General features: G+C 41.7%; 1 protein-coding gene across 12 annotated transcripts in view; it reads left to right on the forward strand.

Moving 5' to 3' along the window:
* AMBRA1 (autophagy and beclin 1 regulator 1) overlaps window positions 1-16,389 on the forward strand; it is a 184,225-nt gene that overhangs the window by 62,898 nt on the left and 104,938 nt on the right. For 10 of the 12 annotated variants that reach the window (XM_057552760.1, XM_057552764.1, XM_057552761.1 and 7 more), the window contains 2 exons: window positions 5,593-5,679; window positions 9,778-9,957. In XM_057552760.1, coding sequence (XP_057408743.1) covers window positions 5,593-5,679; window positions 9,778-9,957 — 267 coding nt within the window. The remainder of the gene's footprint in view (window positions 1-5,592; window positions 5,680-9,777; window positions 9,958-16,389) is intronic. The other 2 variants (XM_057552766.1, XM_057552768.1) reach the window with 1 other exon arrangement.

Below are 16,389 nucleotides of genomic sequence, written 5' to 3' on the forward strand. Positions count from 1 at the left end.
ATAAAACCCATATAAACCAAAACTCTTTGGGGTCATCAATAATTTTTTAAAAAAATTTATTTTATTTATTTATTTTTGGCTGCATTGGGTCTTCACTGCTGCGCACAGGCTTTCTCTAGTTGCGGCGAGCGGGGGCTACTCTTTGTTGCGGTGCGTGGGCTTCTCATCGTCGTGGCTTCTCTTGTGGTTGTGGAGCACGGACAGGCTCTAGGCACGCAGGCTCAGTAGTTGTAGCTCTTGGGCTCTAGAGTGCAGGCTCAGTAGTTGTGGCGCATGGGCCTAGTTGCTGCGCAGCATGTGGGATATTCCCGGGCCAGGGCTCGAACCCCTGTCCCCTGCATTGGCAGGCGGATTCTTAACCACTGTGCCACCAGGGAAGCCCCATCAATAATTTTTAAGAGTGTTAAAGGAACTCTGAGACCAAAAAGTTTGAAAACGATTGGACCAGAGCATATAGTATGTTCAGAAGGAATGAGAAATTTGGCTGCAAGGCTTTGGGTGTCAAGCTGAGGAATTTGGATTTTATTTCCTAGGTGGAAGGGAGTTATTCCTTTGGGTTTGGCTTCCCTGAACTGAACTAGCAGATGCCACCCAGACATCAGAGCCAGACTGGGAAATTACTCTTCAGGCACGGGGCACCAGCATCTTAGCTTCTAAGAGCAACTTTCCTTATCAGTATATATAGGTCACAGAGTTTTAACAATTGATTGTTTCCAGTGATTGGAGAAGGTCTGTACATGTTTGTTGGCTTTAGTTTGTTGATTTTCTCTGTGATCTGACAATTAGTTAAAAGAATATCTTTAGGATATAGTTGTTTATTAAGGAAGAGTTGTCACTGGCTTGTTTATTTGTCTAGACTGGTACCCAAACTTTCTGCTTCTCCACCCAGATACCCACTGAATTTGAAACAAAGATTCTTTTCTTTTCTTTTTTTTTCCAGCCGCACTCTGCGGCTTGTGGGGGTCTTAGTTCCTGACCAGGGATGGAACTCATGTCCCCTGCAGTGGAAGCACGGAGTCCTAACTACTGGACCACCAGGGAGTTCCCCAAAGGTTCTTTTCTTTTGGGTAACCCACCTCATCTGCCCTGACAACTTTGTTCTTTTCCAGAACTTTCTTCTACTACTATTTTTTATTGTTTTCCTAGTCATCAAAGGATACAGCTGATCTAGGGAACCGTTGTACATATTCAGAGTATTAATTAGGGAAGGAAGAAATAGTTGTATTCATTTAAAATATTAGGAATTTTACAGCTTGAATTGTGTTCCTATTGACTTATATTTTAGTAAGGCTTAATATTTTTGATAACTTATTCTAGTGTGTAATACTTTGATTTCAAGTTTTTCTGTTACATTCCTTAGTGACTCCACCTTATCTTTCAAGGGATTTTATGTAAGCAAGTATTTTAGAGCATGGGTGGGCAGATTTTTTTCTGTAATGGGCCAGGTGGTAAATATTTTAGTCCTTTCCCTATCAGGACTACTCATCTCTGCCTTCCTAGCTCCAAAGCAGCCACAAACAATACTTTTCTTTTTTTTTTTATTAAAAAAATTTTTTTAAAATTTATTTTTGGCCGCGTTGGGTCTTTGCTGCCACGCACGGGCTTTCTCTAGTTGTGGTGAGCGGGGGCTATTCTTCGTTGTGGTGCGCGGGCTTCTCATTGTGGTGGCTTCTCTGTTGCAGAGCACAGGCTCTAGGCACGCGGGCTTCAGTAGTTGGAGCACGCAGGCTCAGTAGTTGCGGCACGTGAGCCCTAGAGCGTGCCGACTTTAGTAGTTGCAGCATGTGGGCTCAGTAGTTGTGGCGCACGGGCTCTAGGGCACGTGGGGTCAGTACTTGTGGTGCACGGGCTTAGTTGCTCCGTGGCATGTGGGGTCTTCCCAGACCAGGGATCGAACCTGTGTCCCCTGCCTTGGCAGGCGGGTTCTTAACCACTTCGCCACCAGGGAAGTCCCCACAGACAATATTTAAATGAGTGGTTGTGGCTGTGTTTGGATAAAACTTTATTTATAAAAACAGGCAGCTGGCCCAGTGCCTGTAGTTTGTCAAACCTGCTTTTTAGAGGCAACTTGCTATTTGAAGAAACTTTTTAAGAAGTGAGTAATTCTTTTGAAAATGAGTATTTTTCTCTTTAGTTTTCAGTGGTTTACTTTTAGATTTTATATATTGGATATTTTAAATTTTGAAATAATTTCAGACTTGCAGAAAAGTTGCAAAAATAGTGCAAAGAATTCCCATATACTCTTCACCCACATTCCGTAAATATTAACATTTTACCACATTTGCTATATCATTTTCTCTCTTTTGCTCTACCTGTATGTGAATATAGTTATGCCTTTATTTATGTATAGTTTTTGTATTTTATATATTTGTGATTATTATAGTCTCTTAAATATTGAATTTTCTTAAAGTAGTGTGTAGTTTGATAGAACAGTGGCCTTTAGACTTAAAAAAAAAAACAACCTCTGTTAGTAAAAGGCTTTTGAGCAACCTGTGCGTGTGTGTGTGTGTGTGTGTGTGTGTGTGTGTGTGACATTATGGTTATACATTTTAAATCAAAAGTTCTAATGTTTTCTTCCTGTTCTCCAGTGGATCAAAAGAGCAGAATCCCTGATGTACCTCACTTGAACACCACTGGTTTAGAGAATAAACCCAGCAAACTTGTAAAGAAAGGTTTTTTTTTCTCTGTCAGAGCTTCAATGACTCTTTAAAACATTTCTGAATAACAGGTCAGAATGAAATGGTAGCTTCAAGCTTGAACAAGCTTGTCTGAGCCCATCCTAGATCTTACCTGATTTCATATTACTCAACTACTTGATTGATCATTGTCAAGTGAAATTTGTGGTGGCCAGAGCAGAAAGCGCTCAGCTGCCATTCCATTCCTTTTTCTTGTGTCATTTCCCCATCTATGGCTCTTTGCAGGAAGCTAACTGTGAGAGAGAAAGATCTTTCTTTGAGTTTCCTAGGAGTGGTGGTGATATTTACTCATTCTTTCTTTATTCAACACCAATTGGAGAAGTGTTTTTTAATCCCTCAGATAGTGTTTGTGTTGTAACTGTAGAGAACTTAATGTTTCATCAGTGATACGTGTATGGGGGTGCTATTCACAGTAATTGGCTCTCCTGATTTTGTGTATTAGCAGTTAAGATGTCGTATGTGTATGACTTGCTAGTCCACTGTATTGCCTGGGGAGCAAATGGTGCCAACAGATTCTAGTAAGTAGGCACAGGGGATATATATATGTTCCAAAAGAACCTCATTAGGTACTCCCCAGAGACAAAACTTAACATTTTGGTATAACTCTGTTTTAAGACGCCTTCCTAATTAAGGTAAGGATTTAGGGTGGGAAGTAGAGTTTGCGGGATTATAAAATGGAATCATTAAAATTGAAATTGTCTAAACCAAGCTCTTCTGGTTCAAGAATCTCCTTCACAGCATCTCTAAAAAGTCATCTCATTTCTTTGAGTACCGTCACTGTCTTGGCAGAGTAGTGGGTAATATTGGCCTCCTAATTTGGCAGGGTCATTTTTCAGGCAGAAGTACTTAAGAAGGATATATGTTGGTCACTCTGGAGGATGCCTCTTGTCAAAGGGCCTCTGCTTATTAAGCAGCCATTTGGAGGGTAACACGACAGGGCTCAATGAAATTCAAGACTCATTCCAGAACCCTTTGGGATAGAACAAGCTTCTGGGTGTTCCAGGACAGTCAGCTGCTCCCAGATCTTGCTTCTGTTCTTCAGCTCCCACCTAATTCCTATAGAACAAATTTATTAGTAGTGAATATATGAAGGCCTAAATTGATACTCTTCTCAAAATTTCGCTTTTCTTCTTTCTCCAGTTTGTGTACCTCTCACTATCCCTTCCTCTCACAAATAGTCCGTATTTCAAGATTCAAAGACATGCCATTATTTTATGTGCTCCTATGAAAGAAAAAAATCCTGCCAATTAAACTGCGTCACGCAATTATAAAATGTATCCTAATTTCAGACGCATTAAAACGTGGGGGGGGAAGCGTGTCTTAGAATTGATGAAACACAGCATTTCTGCTGCTGTAAACAGTGATATCATTGAGGATTCAGGTTTTCAACCAGAGAGAAATGTTTTATTGCTTTCTTCTCTTCCTCATTGGTTTCATTGTATTCACTCCCTTCAGTGGTAGGACTATTTAACTTGTCCTAAGTGTGGGGATTATAAGCCTTGTCTAGATCCAGAACATCATGTAACAGTTATTTTTCTGGGTGGGAAAGGTAACAAGCCAGGTTGACAGGGCCTCTGCTGTATCTCTTTCCTAGGCTGTTAGGGAAAATGCTTCGGTGAGCCAGTGGCTGGGATAAAGTGACTGCACATGACTATACCTAAAGCCAGCTGGTTTTAATAACAGTGAATTGAATTAACTCAATTGGAAAAGATTGGTAGCTGCTGTCCTTATCCTGCAGATCTGCTTTAAAGAAGAGTCTAGCAGGGAGCTGGAGACCTGCTCCTGGTAGAACCAGGCAAAATGCTGCTGGAGAGGAACAAGATGCATTTCTTTCTGAGACCACTTCCTTTGAAGTGTCTTCTATGGCAGGAGCTTGATTGGCTGCCAAGGCACATTTGAGTTGGGAAGCAGTGTGGCAGACATGGCAAACTGGGGAGCCCTGAGCCATGTTTGTCAGATGTGTTTTAACTGGCCCTTCCTGTACGAAAAGGAAAAAAATGTTTTAGTTAAAATGTAACAGGAGATTTCATGCAAAAGTCCAGATTTTTGGCTTCCCTTAAATAAATGGGAAGAGCCAGTGATACTGGACCTGCATTCTAGCTGGGACTCACAGTGGATACATGTACATAGTGGTTTGAAGCATTTTGGAGTTGACAGGCCTTCACTGGAGTCCTGGTGCTGTCACTTGGTAGCTGTGTGCTGCAGTGCAATACACTTAACTTCTAGGCCCATTGATCTCATATATGTATTGTAATGCTTACCTTTCCAGGCTGTGGTGAGGTTTAAATAAAGAAGTACATGTGAAGTGCTTAGTATTTGCCTGGCACTAAAAAAGTGCTCAATAAAATATGTGTGTAACACATATGATCATTGAATTGACAGTTGGGCTAGATTATATAATTAGAGATTTTTATCAGTTGTTAAGAGAGCCGTAGGAGTACTCACAGAAAGGGTGTGGGCAGAGCAGAATGCGTAGAAGATAAGGGGCTGTGGATTAGGGTGACATGCAGGAACTGAACACCAAGGTAAATGTTGGCACTACATGATAGTCTCTAGGTATGCCTCATTTTCCTGTCCCATGTTCATCCCAACCTCCTATTTGTCTATTGGAGGTACTGCAAATAGAAATAAGATCATGTCTCTAAAGCACTTGTTCATTTCTCACAGAAGAGCAGTATTCAGCATGATACAGTGGCCATATCCAGTGTAGGAGCTCTGGAGCTCTTCATTTACTTAATGCCTCTAAGTGCTTATAGGAAGGGTGTGATCCCAGATAAGAGGTGTTAGCTAGCTGCAAAGGGGGATGTTATTTATCTCTCCCCCCCATTTTTCCTTATGAATGACCTCTGAGTTGGTAATTGACAGGGATTATTGCCATTTTTTTAATCTCTGCTAGGAGGCTGCTGGAGTCTTCCCTCATTTCATTATCCCGTTATGATGGAGCAGGATCCAGAGAGCACCCAATTTACCCAGACCCAGCGAGGTAAGGCCAAAGTGAGAAATGGCACTAGGTGGGGGGAGGGACTGCCCTTGGGGTTGCCAAGCTGTTGGAAGCCCCATTCTGTGCCTCTCTGGTCCTGGTGCTCTTTTACTCTTCAGTTACAGTTTTGAGACAGGTGGTTCAGGTGATTGGGAAGTATTACAGGTAAGTGAACAGAATCTCTGGTGACAGAGGGTTGTGACTGAGCCCTTGTCCTTTGGGGCTCATTTTTGTAAGTGGGACACTAGAGGAGGGACCTGAGGAGGTTATTGGCAGAGTCACAGGATATTTCTTTTCTGCTCATCAGAGAGGCTGTTGCCATTCAGATGGACAGCCAAAAGGGAAACAAAAGTTTTTATTAATAGGGAAATCACAAATTAAAAACAAACAATTCTCTCTCATTTGAGAGAGTATTTAAAACATCAAAAGGCAGAAACCAAGTTCATTCAGATGTTGAAGTTTTGGAGACTATATGACGGAAGGGATGACTGACAAAAGGGTAACTGAATAAAACAAGTTGACATATTATTAAAGTGCTTGCCTTACCCCCATTAGAAGACATTTGAAAAGTTCTTGAAGAGATAAAAAGAAAAGAATTCAGATGAGTTTAAGGCCCGCCTTTACCTTATACTGGTAACTCAGGACTGAGGATGGGGTGTTGAGTTGATATATAACATTTATTTATAGTGAGCAGCCCTTCGGGGTTGTCACAGCAGGACTTAATAATTCTGTTAATGATCCGAAAGGGGGATAACCTGCACATTCTTTAGCAACAGCAGACCGCACATTGTGAGGCTTTGCCAAAAGAAGAGGGTAATTTATAATGGTGGGGTTGAAATTAAGAGTGTAGGTCAGAAAAGGCTAAATGAGCTTTGCTGTAGATTAAGAATTTCAAGTCTGCAGAAACCTCTAGATCAAGTTGTTTCCAAGGTTATTGAGTGATTTTGTTGTTACTACAGTTATGTCATGATACCGAGCATTCTTTCTGAGATACTAGTGAAAAGATTCCCTGTTATCCTCTTACTTCCTTTTCCGTACCCCAGAAATGGCAGATCAGGGAACATGGGGATTGATGACTTTAAAACGGGTAGGCAACTTAGATGATGACTGAAACAAGGAAGTTTATGTTAGTCTCTAGTCATATTTGAAAGTAATAAGCCCTAAATAAGAGAAGGAAATATTTTGCATGAATCAAATTCTTTGAAACCCTGAGAGAACTTCTTGCTGTGAAACAGTTTCTTTTAGGACAGTAATGGGAATCTCATCCCCAGAATTTTTAACCTGACAAAGTTTAATGGTGACTCTTAAAGACCATTTTTTGTCCTCCTTTCATGTAATAAATTTGTTATTTATTCCTACTCAGATCTCTTTATCACAGAAAGGCCAGACTTGTGGTGTTGTTATTTTTACATTTTCCCTTTAAACACAAAAAAGGGTTTTTTGGAGGGGGAAGTATTCTTCCTTGAAGAAAACTTGAGGAGTTATTTAAAATATTCACTTGGAACACTTTTAGAGTTTGATAATTATCCACTCTTCAGTAGGAGGATGATTGTTACCTCATTACTGGTTGTTTAATTTCTTTTTCCTCTTAGATTTCACCCTGCCTAATATATATAGGTCAAAGCCTTTATGAGACATGTCAGCATTCAGATCCTTAGCTTCCCTCTGGATACCTAAAAAGATGAAGCTATGATGTACTTGTACTTAATAATTGTGAATCCATTTTTCTTTACCATTGATGCACAGTTTTGTAGCTTAGGGAATTCCTGTCCAATGGTGAAATTAAACAATTGAGGTTACCTAGTGCTGAATTTTTACCCCTACATAAAAGGACAATCTTTATTTATTGTTGTCAGCATCAACATTATTTCTACCTCTATCACCATAATATAATTTTTCCATTAGTTAAGGTAGGCTATCAACTCAGTAATGAGTGTATTTATGGTCACTTTTCAGAATGTTTTCTAAAAAAAGAATCTTCATTCTCCTCTTAAAATTTTTTTTTAACATTCTTTTCTGCTCTGACTGACTTGAGAATTTAACCAACAACTATTGATTTCTACTGGAAGATTTCTGTATATTTGGTAGCTATAGGAACAACTCAAGAGTATTGGCTTCTGTCTGTTGAAAATTTAGGGTTCTTGATTCATCCTTGCCAAATGCATGGGAACAGGTGCCCAAAGAGACAGTGAAAGTTCCACAAGTTGAAACTTTAAATCTTATACTCTGATGATCTTGGCCAAGGCCTCTGTACGTCCCATGCCCACCTACTGTATAAAGATAATTTGGATTCAGAGGTGCCAAATGCAGCATATTGTTCCATAACATGGACTTTTGAGTTCCAAAGATTGTCACCTGGGCTGCTTGGAAATTCTGTTTGATGGTTGGCCAGAAGGGCACCACCTCTGATGACAGGCATTTCAGAGGCAGCCCTGTTTTGTGTAGCAGTTGACTGCAGGATCTCCTTTGGTCTGAGTGATAAGATTTACTGAGGATTTACCTAGAGGCTTACTTTGTCCAGGGGTAATGAAAGGTCAGGCAGCAAGATGTTTGTAAGTACTTTTTGTACCATTTGGATGTAAGTATTTCCATTTCCATTCTCAATCAGTTTTTCCAGATTTCCATTAAAAAAAAAAAAAGTTACATGCTTTTTTTTCCTTCTGTATTCAAACATTATAGAAGTTAAGGTCCCTAGAAATCCTTATCAGAATTGCTGTGTTTCATTTTTTTGTTCTAATTACAGAAATAAATATTTTTATGTACATATTAGTATATACATACTATTCTTTAATTTTTCCCCCACTTAAAATTTTATTTTAGAGGGCTTTCATTGTGCATATGTAGGGATGTTCTTTTCAATTGTTATATAGTGTTTCTTTGTATAGATATAATTTATTTAATCTGTTGGTGGGCATTTGGGGTGTTTCCCAGTTTTTCACTAGTGCCAGCAGTATATATATCTCTTCGTATCCTGGTGTGTTTCTGTAGGATAAAATTACTAGTGGAATTGTTGAATCAAAGTTGGCAGGTTTTAGGTCTTGGGCAGGTTTTTTTTTTTTTTTTTTTTTTGGGCAGGTTTTAAGTCTTGAAATTTCTTAGTAATCCACTTAATATTATATATAAAACATTTTTCTGTTACTGTTCTTCTCAGTTCACAGCCTCAAATTATATGCGTTGTGAAAGATGGAGGAAAAACTTGAGAAAGAAGGGAATGTGCAAATTGTGTAGGAAACTAGATATTTTCATGGAGTATGAAGACGGTGAACCATAGCTGGAAGAATATAGACTTTTTACTAATTTAAAGTAAATTAAGTCTTTTAACACTAATTACTGAGAACAGCCATTGTAAGGGAGAAGAAGAAGAGTGACTGTTGTCTTCTGTGTTGCTCAGTGCCCACATAGCCTCTGATGCTCTGTCGTAAGAAATAGAAAAAATCTGTTTTTTTCTTTTAGATTTTCTGTTCTCCTGAGTATATTTTACTCTCAGTCTCTATCCTGAATATTTTCTCTATGTTAAAATATCTGGATAATCTGTAAAGGAGAGATAAGAGGTTCAAAGGGATACTCTTAAGGAGCTAGGACAAATCTGGAGTGACAAGTATTTGTTGGAGAAGAAAGGAGTCCTGGTGAAGGTGATGCCTGAAGATGCCTTCTTTAGTCATCTCGGGTTCACCATCTCTTGACCTGTTTTCTCATCTGTAAAGTGAAAGAAGCTGTGGTCCCTTTCATTTCTTATATTTTGAATATGGATGATTAAGGAAAATCTGTGAATCTGTATAAAGGGCACCCTGAGAAGTTAAAAGAGGTCCCTTAAGAAACTAAAGGAAAGGTCCAGTGTTAAACTCTTGGAAGGGGCAGCTGTTGATCAGATGATGACTGATTAAACAGCCTGTTTGCCTTATCTCAGAACAGAAACACTGGTGGTAGTCTGATAAGCATATTGTGCAGTACAAACCTCCTGGTGAGTTAAATGCCGTTTATTTCTCTGTCTCCAGAGTTCGCCTCAGCAGGGAGATGTGATGGGAAAGCTGAATTTACTGTCTTTCACAGTGTTCCCCACATTAGTGCTAGTTTGTATTTGTTCATCTCTGTTTCTCTCAGATTATCTCCTGCTGCATACTATGCCCAGAGGATGATCCAGTATCTCTCACGGAGAGACAGTATCCGCCAGCGCTCTATGCGCTACCAACAGAACCGCCTCCGTTCTTCCACCTCCTCCTCTTCCCCAGACAACCAGGGTCCATCAGTAGAGGGAACCGACTTGGAATTTGAGGACTTTGAGTAAGTATATATTCAACTTGCTTTCTTCCCCCTCCTCCCGAGCTGTGAGTGCTTCCAAGTTGGCCACTGTCTGAGCAATAGTGGTTTGACATTCTTGCTTCAAACCCCTAAGTTATTATTTATGAGAAGTAGGATGGGGTGAGGGACAGAGGGTTAAAATGCCCAGGGCACTCCCACCTCTGGTAGTTGCACTGCTGATTCCCTGAAGCCTCTGGGAAGAGACAGCCCATTGGGCCCCAGGTCAGGCTGGGAGAAGATGGCCGCTGCTCTTTAGGCAACTTTTTAATTTCCCGTTTGCGTGAACAGTGACTGTGGAAGTGCTTCATGTGGACTGTCTTCATAACATCAGGGAGGCAGGAGGGTTGGTGTTTTTTCTCTTAAGCAGAGTAGATACAGAGATTAACAACAAAGACAATACTCGGATTTCCCTAGGAGACAGATTCTCTCAGTACCCTTAATCACACTGCTTCTCTGAGGTCCTACTCCCTTGCCCCTAAACGTTCTCGGTCTCCCTCCACCCCCAGTAAGGATCCTTTGGAGGTTGCCTGTCAAATGAACGTGGGGGTTGAGAGGTGATTCCTTGCTCTTCTAGTCTCTTTGAGCGGTTGGCTGGGGTACAGGGGTGAGCTAAAGGAGCAGCGTCAGCCCCGGGCTCCAAGATCAAGCTCCCCAATCTTCCTGCTGGGTTTAACATTCTCTGACCTGCTGCTCCTGACCTTTCTAGCCATGCATTGTGTTTCTTTCCATCCTGAAACTGAGCTTTCCTGGCTTGTACCAAATTGGACATTTGGCTCTTGCTTTGATTCCTATATTTTGATATTCTCAAAACATGCAGAATAAGAGGGAAGGGTGGTTAAACATTTTTCTTTCCCCGTCTTTTTTGCTGGCAGTACTGGAATAGGACAGCCTGTCAGTCATCTTCCTTTTTTTTCCCCTTCATCTTGACATAGCCTGGTCAGGTCTGGGATCTTAAGAGCTCCTGCCTCCCTTCCACCTTCCTCTTTCGTGAGCTGAATGAATAGTTCCCCAGGAGCCATCTTGCAGTGGAGCTTTATGAAGTGTTTGAGAAATATCTTTGCCAGAGAGGACCAAGAAGGTGGGAACACCCTTTGTACCAATTGGCCTTCCCGAGACAATCCTTAAACACACTGGCCAATTGTGTACTGGGAAGCAGAAGGAACACTCAATGGGAGGCTCATTCGTCTGAGGAAGATGTAAATGTGAAAGAAATGCAGGGATGCCCTCAAACAGCTGTGCTGTGGCAAGCGGAGCAGGGGTGGTGGGAGAAGGGCCCAGCTGCTCTGTGACTCTCAGATGTGTCCTTCTGCCTTAAGTCCCCGCTGGGGGAAGATGGACGTGGGCACAGCAGTGAAGGGAGAGTCTCCACTCCTTTAGCCAGGCAGACACCTGTAGGGAAATATGTTCCCCTGTAGAAATGATTATTTTTCCAGCACCGGGGTCTATTCAGGGAAGCAGTTTCAACGCACAGTGCCAAGGCTGCTGGGACTTAGTGCTGCTGAAAAGCCTCGGTAATCCCATGGAGCTCTGGGAGTCAGTGCAGATTGCATAGCCCTCTCTCCACGCATGTTTGGAAGGCTGTTATCTCTTCGCAGTGGTGAAACGTGGGGCTCATGCCTTTGAGCTGTATCTTGCCTCGTGACTTGTCCTTCACAGTGGAGTTCTGGGTTAGTTTAAAATGTTCTGTTCTCATCTTACCTTCTCTTTCTTCTGTTACCACCTCCTCCCTTTCCCCTTCCTTCCCCCTTGATTTTCCTGTGTCAGACTGCCTCCTCCCTGTGCTCCCCACAGCCCACCTGTGCTCTCGCCTCCCCCTGGCTTCAGCGCAGCCTGAATTTACATCACCCTCTTCACCTTTCATGCACTGACTTAGCATTGTATTGCTCCCTGGTTAGTAACAATGGGCTGGTTTCTCTAAAGCCCCTCCGAAAGTCCCTCCCCTTGATCTTTGCCTTTCTTGTGGGGCTGAAGCAGACTATAATCTTGTTTTTAATAGCAGCTGTGGATTAGTCACCTCAATATTAGCAGTCCAGGTCTTCTAGTGAAGGATGTTGCTGGCTGGTTGATGCTGAGTTACCGTCTGTTCATTCTTTCTCTGTCTTTTTCCCCGCCCTCCTCCCCCTACTGTAAACCGAGGGCTGCTTGTGGTTGTGCCTCTTCTCTTAATTTCTAAGTACTCTGAGGAGAGAAAGTGAGAAATTAGGGAATGTACCAGCCCATTTTAATTTCTCTGCCCCAATCCTTTTCCTTAGCTTTGATAACTAGAAAGAAAGTTACAGGCTTATACAGTCATAATTTATAGTTCTTTCAAGTACAGAGAAGCTGATTAAGTTAGATATGGCCTGGAATCCTAACACTTAGGGTACCATTAAGAGAGACTGTTCTACTGGGTTTCCTCACCTTCACAGCACAGCATGGTCTTGCCTTTGCCACCCCACTCCGACCTCTTCACTCTCCTTCCATTTGCTAAGTCATAGATCATTTTGCCATTCTCTAGCTTGTCCCATCCAGGTGTATAGGGGCCTCAGAAAACAAAAGGGAGACATTACGCAGATCCCATCTTTTTTGGTTCTCTTTCATCATCCATTGAATGAAAGGTATCAGCTATCATATTTTTCATGTATACTAATTTATAACATACACAACATTTGTAGTATATATAAATATACTAATATACATATATCTTTTAAAATCTTGTTTACTCCTTATAATAACCCAATGAGATAGTTGTTCATTTCATTGTGGTGTTTTTTAAAATAAGGATACAGAGGCTTGACCAAAGTCAGACATGTCTAAGATTAGAGATCAGGAGCAAGCATGTTTAGTGTCTGACTTTAGTGTCCTGCAGATTTAAAAACCTTTAAAAATGATGTACAACCATATTTGAGCCCTTGCTCCATGAGCTTGCTGTGGAACAAGACTATCTAGATTTATCGCTAGGTAAGATAGGTTTGAAGGTTGGTCAACATCAGGTTAAACTTTCTATTCTTTTGTGCTCTGGATTAATGACCATCTTCCCAGGCAGGCATCTTCTCCTGTCATTTGTCTCTGTCTGCGGCAAGGATTGAGACTGCAGGGTCCCTGTGTTTATCAAAATGCACAAACAGGACATCCAGAAACCTGCTGTCAGGAGGTCTGTCCTGAAGCCCTCAGCATCTGTCTTTGCATAAAGATGTTCACAAGCAGGGTAAAGGTGTGGCTGCCCCTGACCCTGCTGTCTGCCTCCGTCTGAGCTCAGACCACCTGCTAGAATGTAGATGGCAAATAAGCATAAGGAAAACTCACATTTTTATTTTCACCATCCCTTTGGAAAGAGGGAGGGAGGCTTTTATGAAGCCCAGGTTGAGTGCTGTGTTCCCGTAGTTTCTAAGACCTGCAAAAGAGGTGGTACCTGTGACTTTATGACGGTTGTTCAAGCTACCCTCACCCCCCCCCCCATTTTATCTGTTATTCTAAATGTAATTATAATCCTGGAATCATCTCCAGTTCATCTTCTTGGCTCTTTTTTTTACTTGCTTTGCCTTCCAAGGCAAGGATACCCTGAGCTAATGACAGTCAGAACTAGAGAAGCTTCAGATTAGATCAGTCACAAATATCTCCAACACTGCATAATTATATTCAACTTCTTTTTTTTTTTAATTATTTATTTGGCCGCATCAGGTCTTAGTTGCGGCACACGGGATCTTTCTTTGCAGTGCGCAGGCTCTTTGTTGCAGCACGCAGGCTTTTCTCTAGTTGTGGTGTGTGGGCTCTTAGAGTGCATGGGCTTAGCAGTTGCAGCGTGCGGGCTCTCTCGTTGTGGTGCGTGGGCTCCAGAGCGCGTGGGCCTAGTTGCCCCACAGCATGTGGGATCTTAGTTCCCCAACCAGGGATCGAACCCGTGTCCCCTGCATTGGAAGGCAGATTCTCAACCCCTGGACCACCAGGGAGGTCCCTCAACTTCTTAAAAATTGTTGCCAGCACAGAGAGAACAAGTCCTTCATTCACAGTTGTGACACTGGTCTGTACTTGGGGAAAACATCTCAGTGAGAATTCTGGTCTTTCACCCTAGTCTTTCAGATGAAGTGTCTTGAAGTCAGTTACATTTATTTTATTAACTCTTCTAATTTATCTCGTTGTATTTGGGTTCCTTTTACCCAGAAATCCATATTGTGACCAAATATGCAAAACTGTTTCATTGTGAAATGAATGACAGTCATTTCTGGTTGCCCAAGATGGGTTCTGGTTCCTTAGTTTGGCATGATATGTTCTAGCAGTACCACATACACATGTGCGGAGGAGCCTCAACCAGAAGGCTATCATGGTCCCCTTGCTAGACACCTTCTAGCAAGGAAGTCATTAAAAGGTCTCCTTGGTACATAATGTAGCCGAGGACAGTTCTGAAGGCTGTCACTCAGTTCTGCCATCTGATTGGGTGTGGCATAGAAGTTACTCGCCTTTATAGTTCAGAATTTAATATTCTTCATCTGCCCTTTTGCCATTACTGAAATTTAATTGAGTCACACAAAGAAAATATGTTAGAAACCCGATGATGTTACTCTTATCATCTGTCTATAGGTGAAATCCTGACAGCTTTGTGAGACTCATATACTTGTGTCAAGTTCTCATGGCTAGAAATTCCAGGAGAGTGAAGCCACATGTCCTTGGTAGTGTTTGCCCCTGCTCTCTCTTCTGTGCCCCAAATTTCCAGGACTCCTATGGGAGTCAGTGACTACTAATAGCAGATATGTTACTTGTAGCCGAGAAAGGGAAGGGCAGATCTTCAGAGCAAGAAGTCGTGTACTTCATTCTGAAATGGGGTTGCCTTTGTCTCTTCCTTTGACTTACAGACCATAATCTCTTTGATATTAGAAGTGCAAGAGAAACTATAAGGGAACACGCTGTAAAGTGACTATTCTCTTTACAGACTGGAACCTGCCAAAGCAGTCAAGGATCAGGCAACCAGCTACAGTTATTGAGTGGTGGTATTGTATAGAAGTAGTTCTTAAAGTGAGATGAGATAAGAAACCATTCACTTCCTTTTTACCAGAGTTTTAAATAATTTCATTTAATTGATATTTGTGGTGGTTGATTGTTTTTTACAGCGTGGATTTATAAAAGAGAAAGTCTTAAAATAGGACTTTTCTCCAGATATACCTAGAAGAAAGGCAAATAAATGCATAGTCATAGAAACATGAAACAGCATGGAGCATGTCAGGAATTCCCTTGTTGACAAGTATGGTCAGGTTGTGAAGTCCAAGATACAGGAGGAGATGAGCCCCGAGAGTTAGAGTGGCACCAGATCTTGGGGAGTCTTGTGTGCCTTGCAAAGGAGGAGAACTTTACCCTGCAGATGAGGGGGAGTCACTGAAGAGTTTTAATCTGTGGAATAACATGATCAGATTTTTACACAATATCTTACAAGATAGACTGTAATAAGGTACCCCTAAAGTACAGGACAGCATTGTATGACGGGAGAGAGTACTTGGGGAGATGTGAGAAGGCTTCATGGGTTTCAGCTGGGTGTGAAGACCCCATAGGACTTTGACGAATTGACGTAGAGGATGGAAGTAGGGAAGGAGATTCTAGACAAAGGAGCAGCTTAAACAAAAGCCCAGACACAGAAGATTTACAGCGTTTGTTCGGAGACCCTGCATACATCTGTGGTTAGAGCAATGGAGTATTTGTACTTTGAGCGAGAAGATCAGAAAGACATGGACTGTGGAGGGCCTGGAGTGCCTGGCTGAGAAGTTTCGACCTTGTTTTTGTCTAGGGACAGCCATTATTCAACACGTGTTTTAGACAGCGAATTCTGACAGCGGTTGTTAGGCAGGTGGCAAGTATATGGATGCAGGAGAACCAGTTAGAAAACAGTGGGCAGAATACATACGAGAACATATGAGGACTGAATGTTAAGTATTGGACATAAGAGGCCTTGGTGTTTTATAAGAGTGGGGCCTGTTTGTGAATGTTCCTGGGGAGATGAGCTGTGTGAGAGCTCAGCTGCCTCACTTCCTACTTCTCCAAATAAAATGTTGCCAGAGTCCTTTTTAACTCTTACTGGAACTGATTTTGAACTAAGTTTATAAAGTAGCAAGTGACTCCCAGAACAGCTGTGATTGGAACTGGGATCTCTTGTTAGTGCCCACTGGTCCCCAGAGCCTGACAACTATTGTCTAGGGAATAGCCCTGCGGTCCAGTTTTGGCTGAGCCTGTGATATGCCATTTGATCTTTGGCAAGTCCCTCTCCTACCCTAGGCCTTAATGTCTGACCTTGTAAAATCAGATTAGATAATCTCTGAAGTTTATTTTAGCCCTAAAGCTCTTGGATCTTTGTTGGAGCTAACTATCTTAGAAGGATTTCCCTTGTACTCAGCAGAGGTTGAATAATGAAAAGTTTCAGAAAAGTGGAGAGACTTCCTGAGGATTAGGAAT

The sequence above is a fragment of the Balaenoptera acutorostrata genome, chromosome 9, assembly GCF_949987535.1.
Source record: "Balaenoptera acutorostrata chromosome 9, mBalAcu1.1, whole genome shotgun sequence".
Lineage (NCBI taxonomy): Eukaryota > Metazoa > Chordata > Mammalia > Artiodactyla > Balaenopteridae > Balaenoptera > Balaenoptera acutorostrata.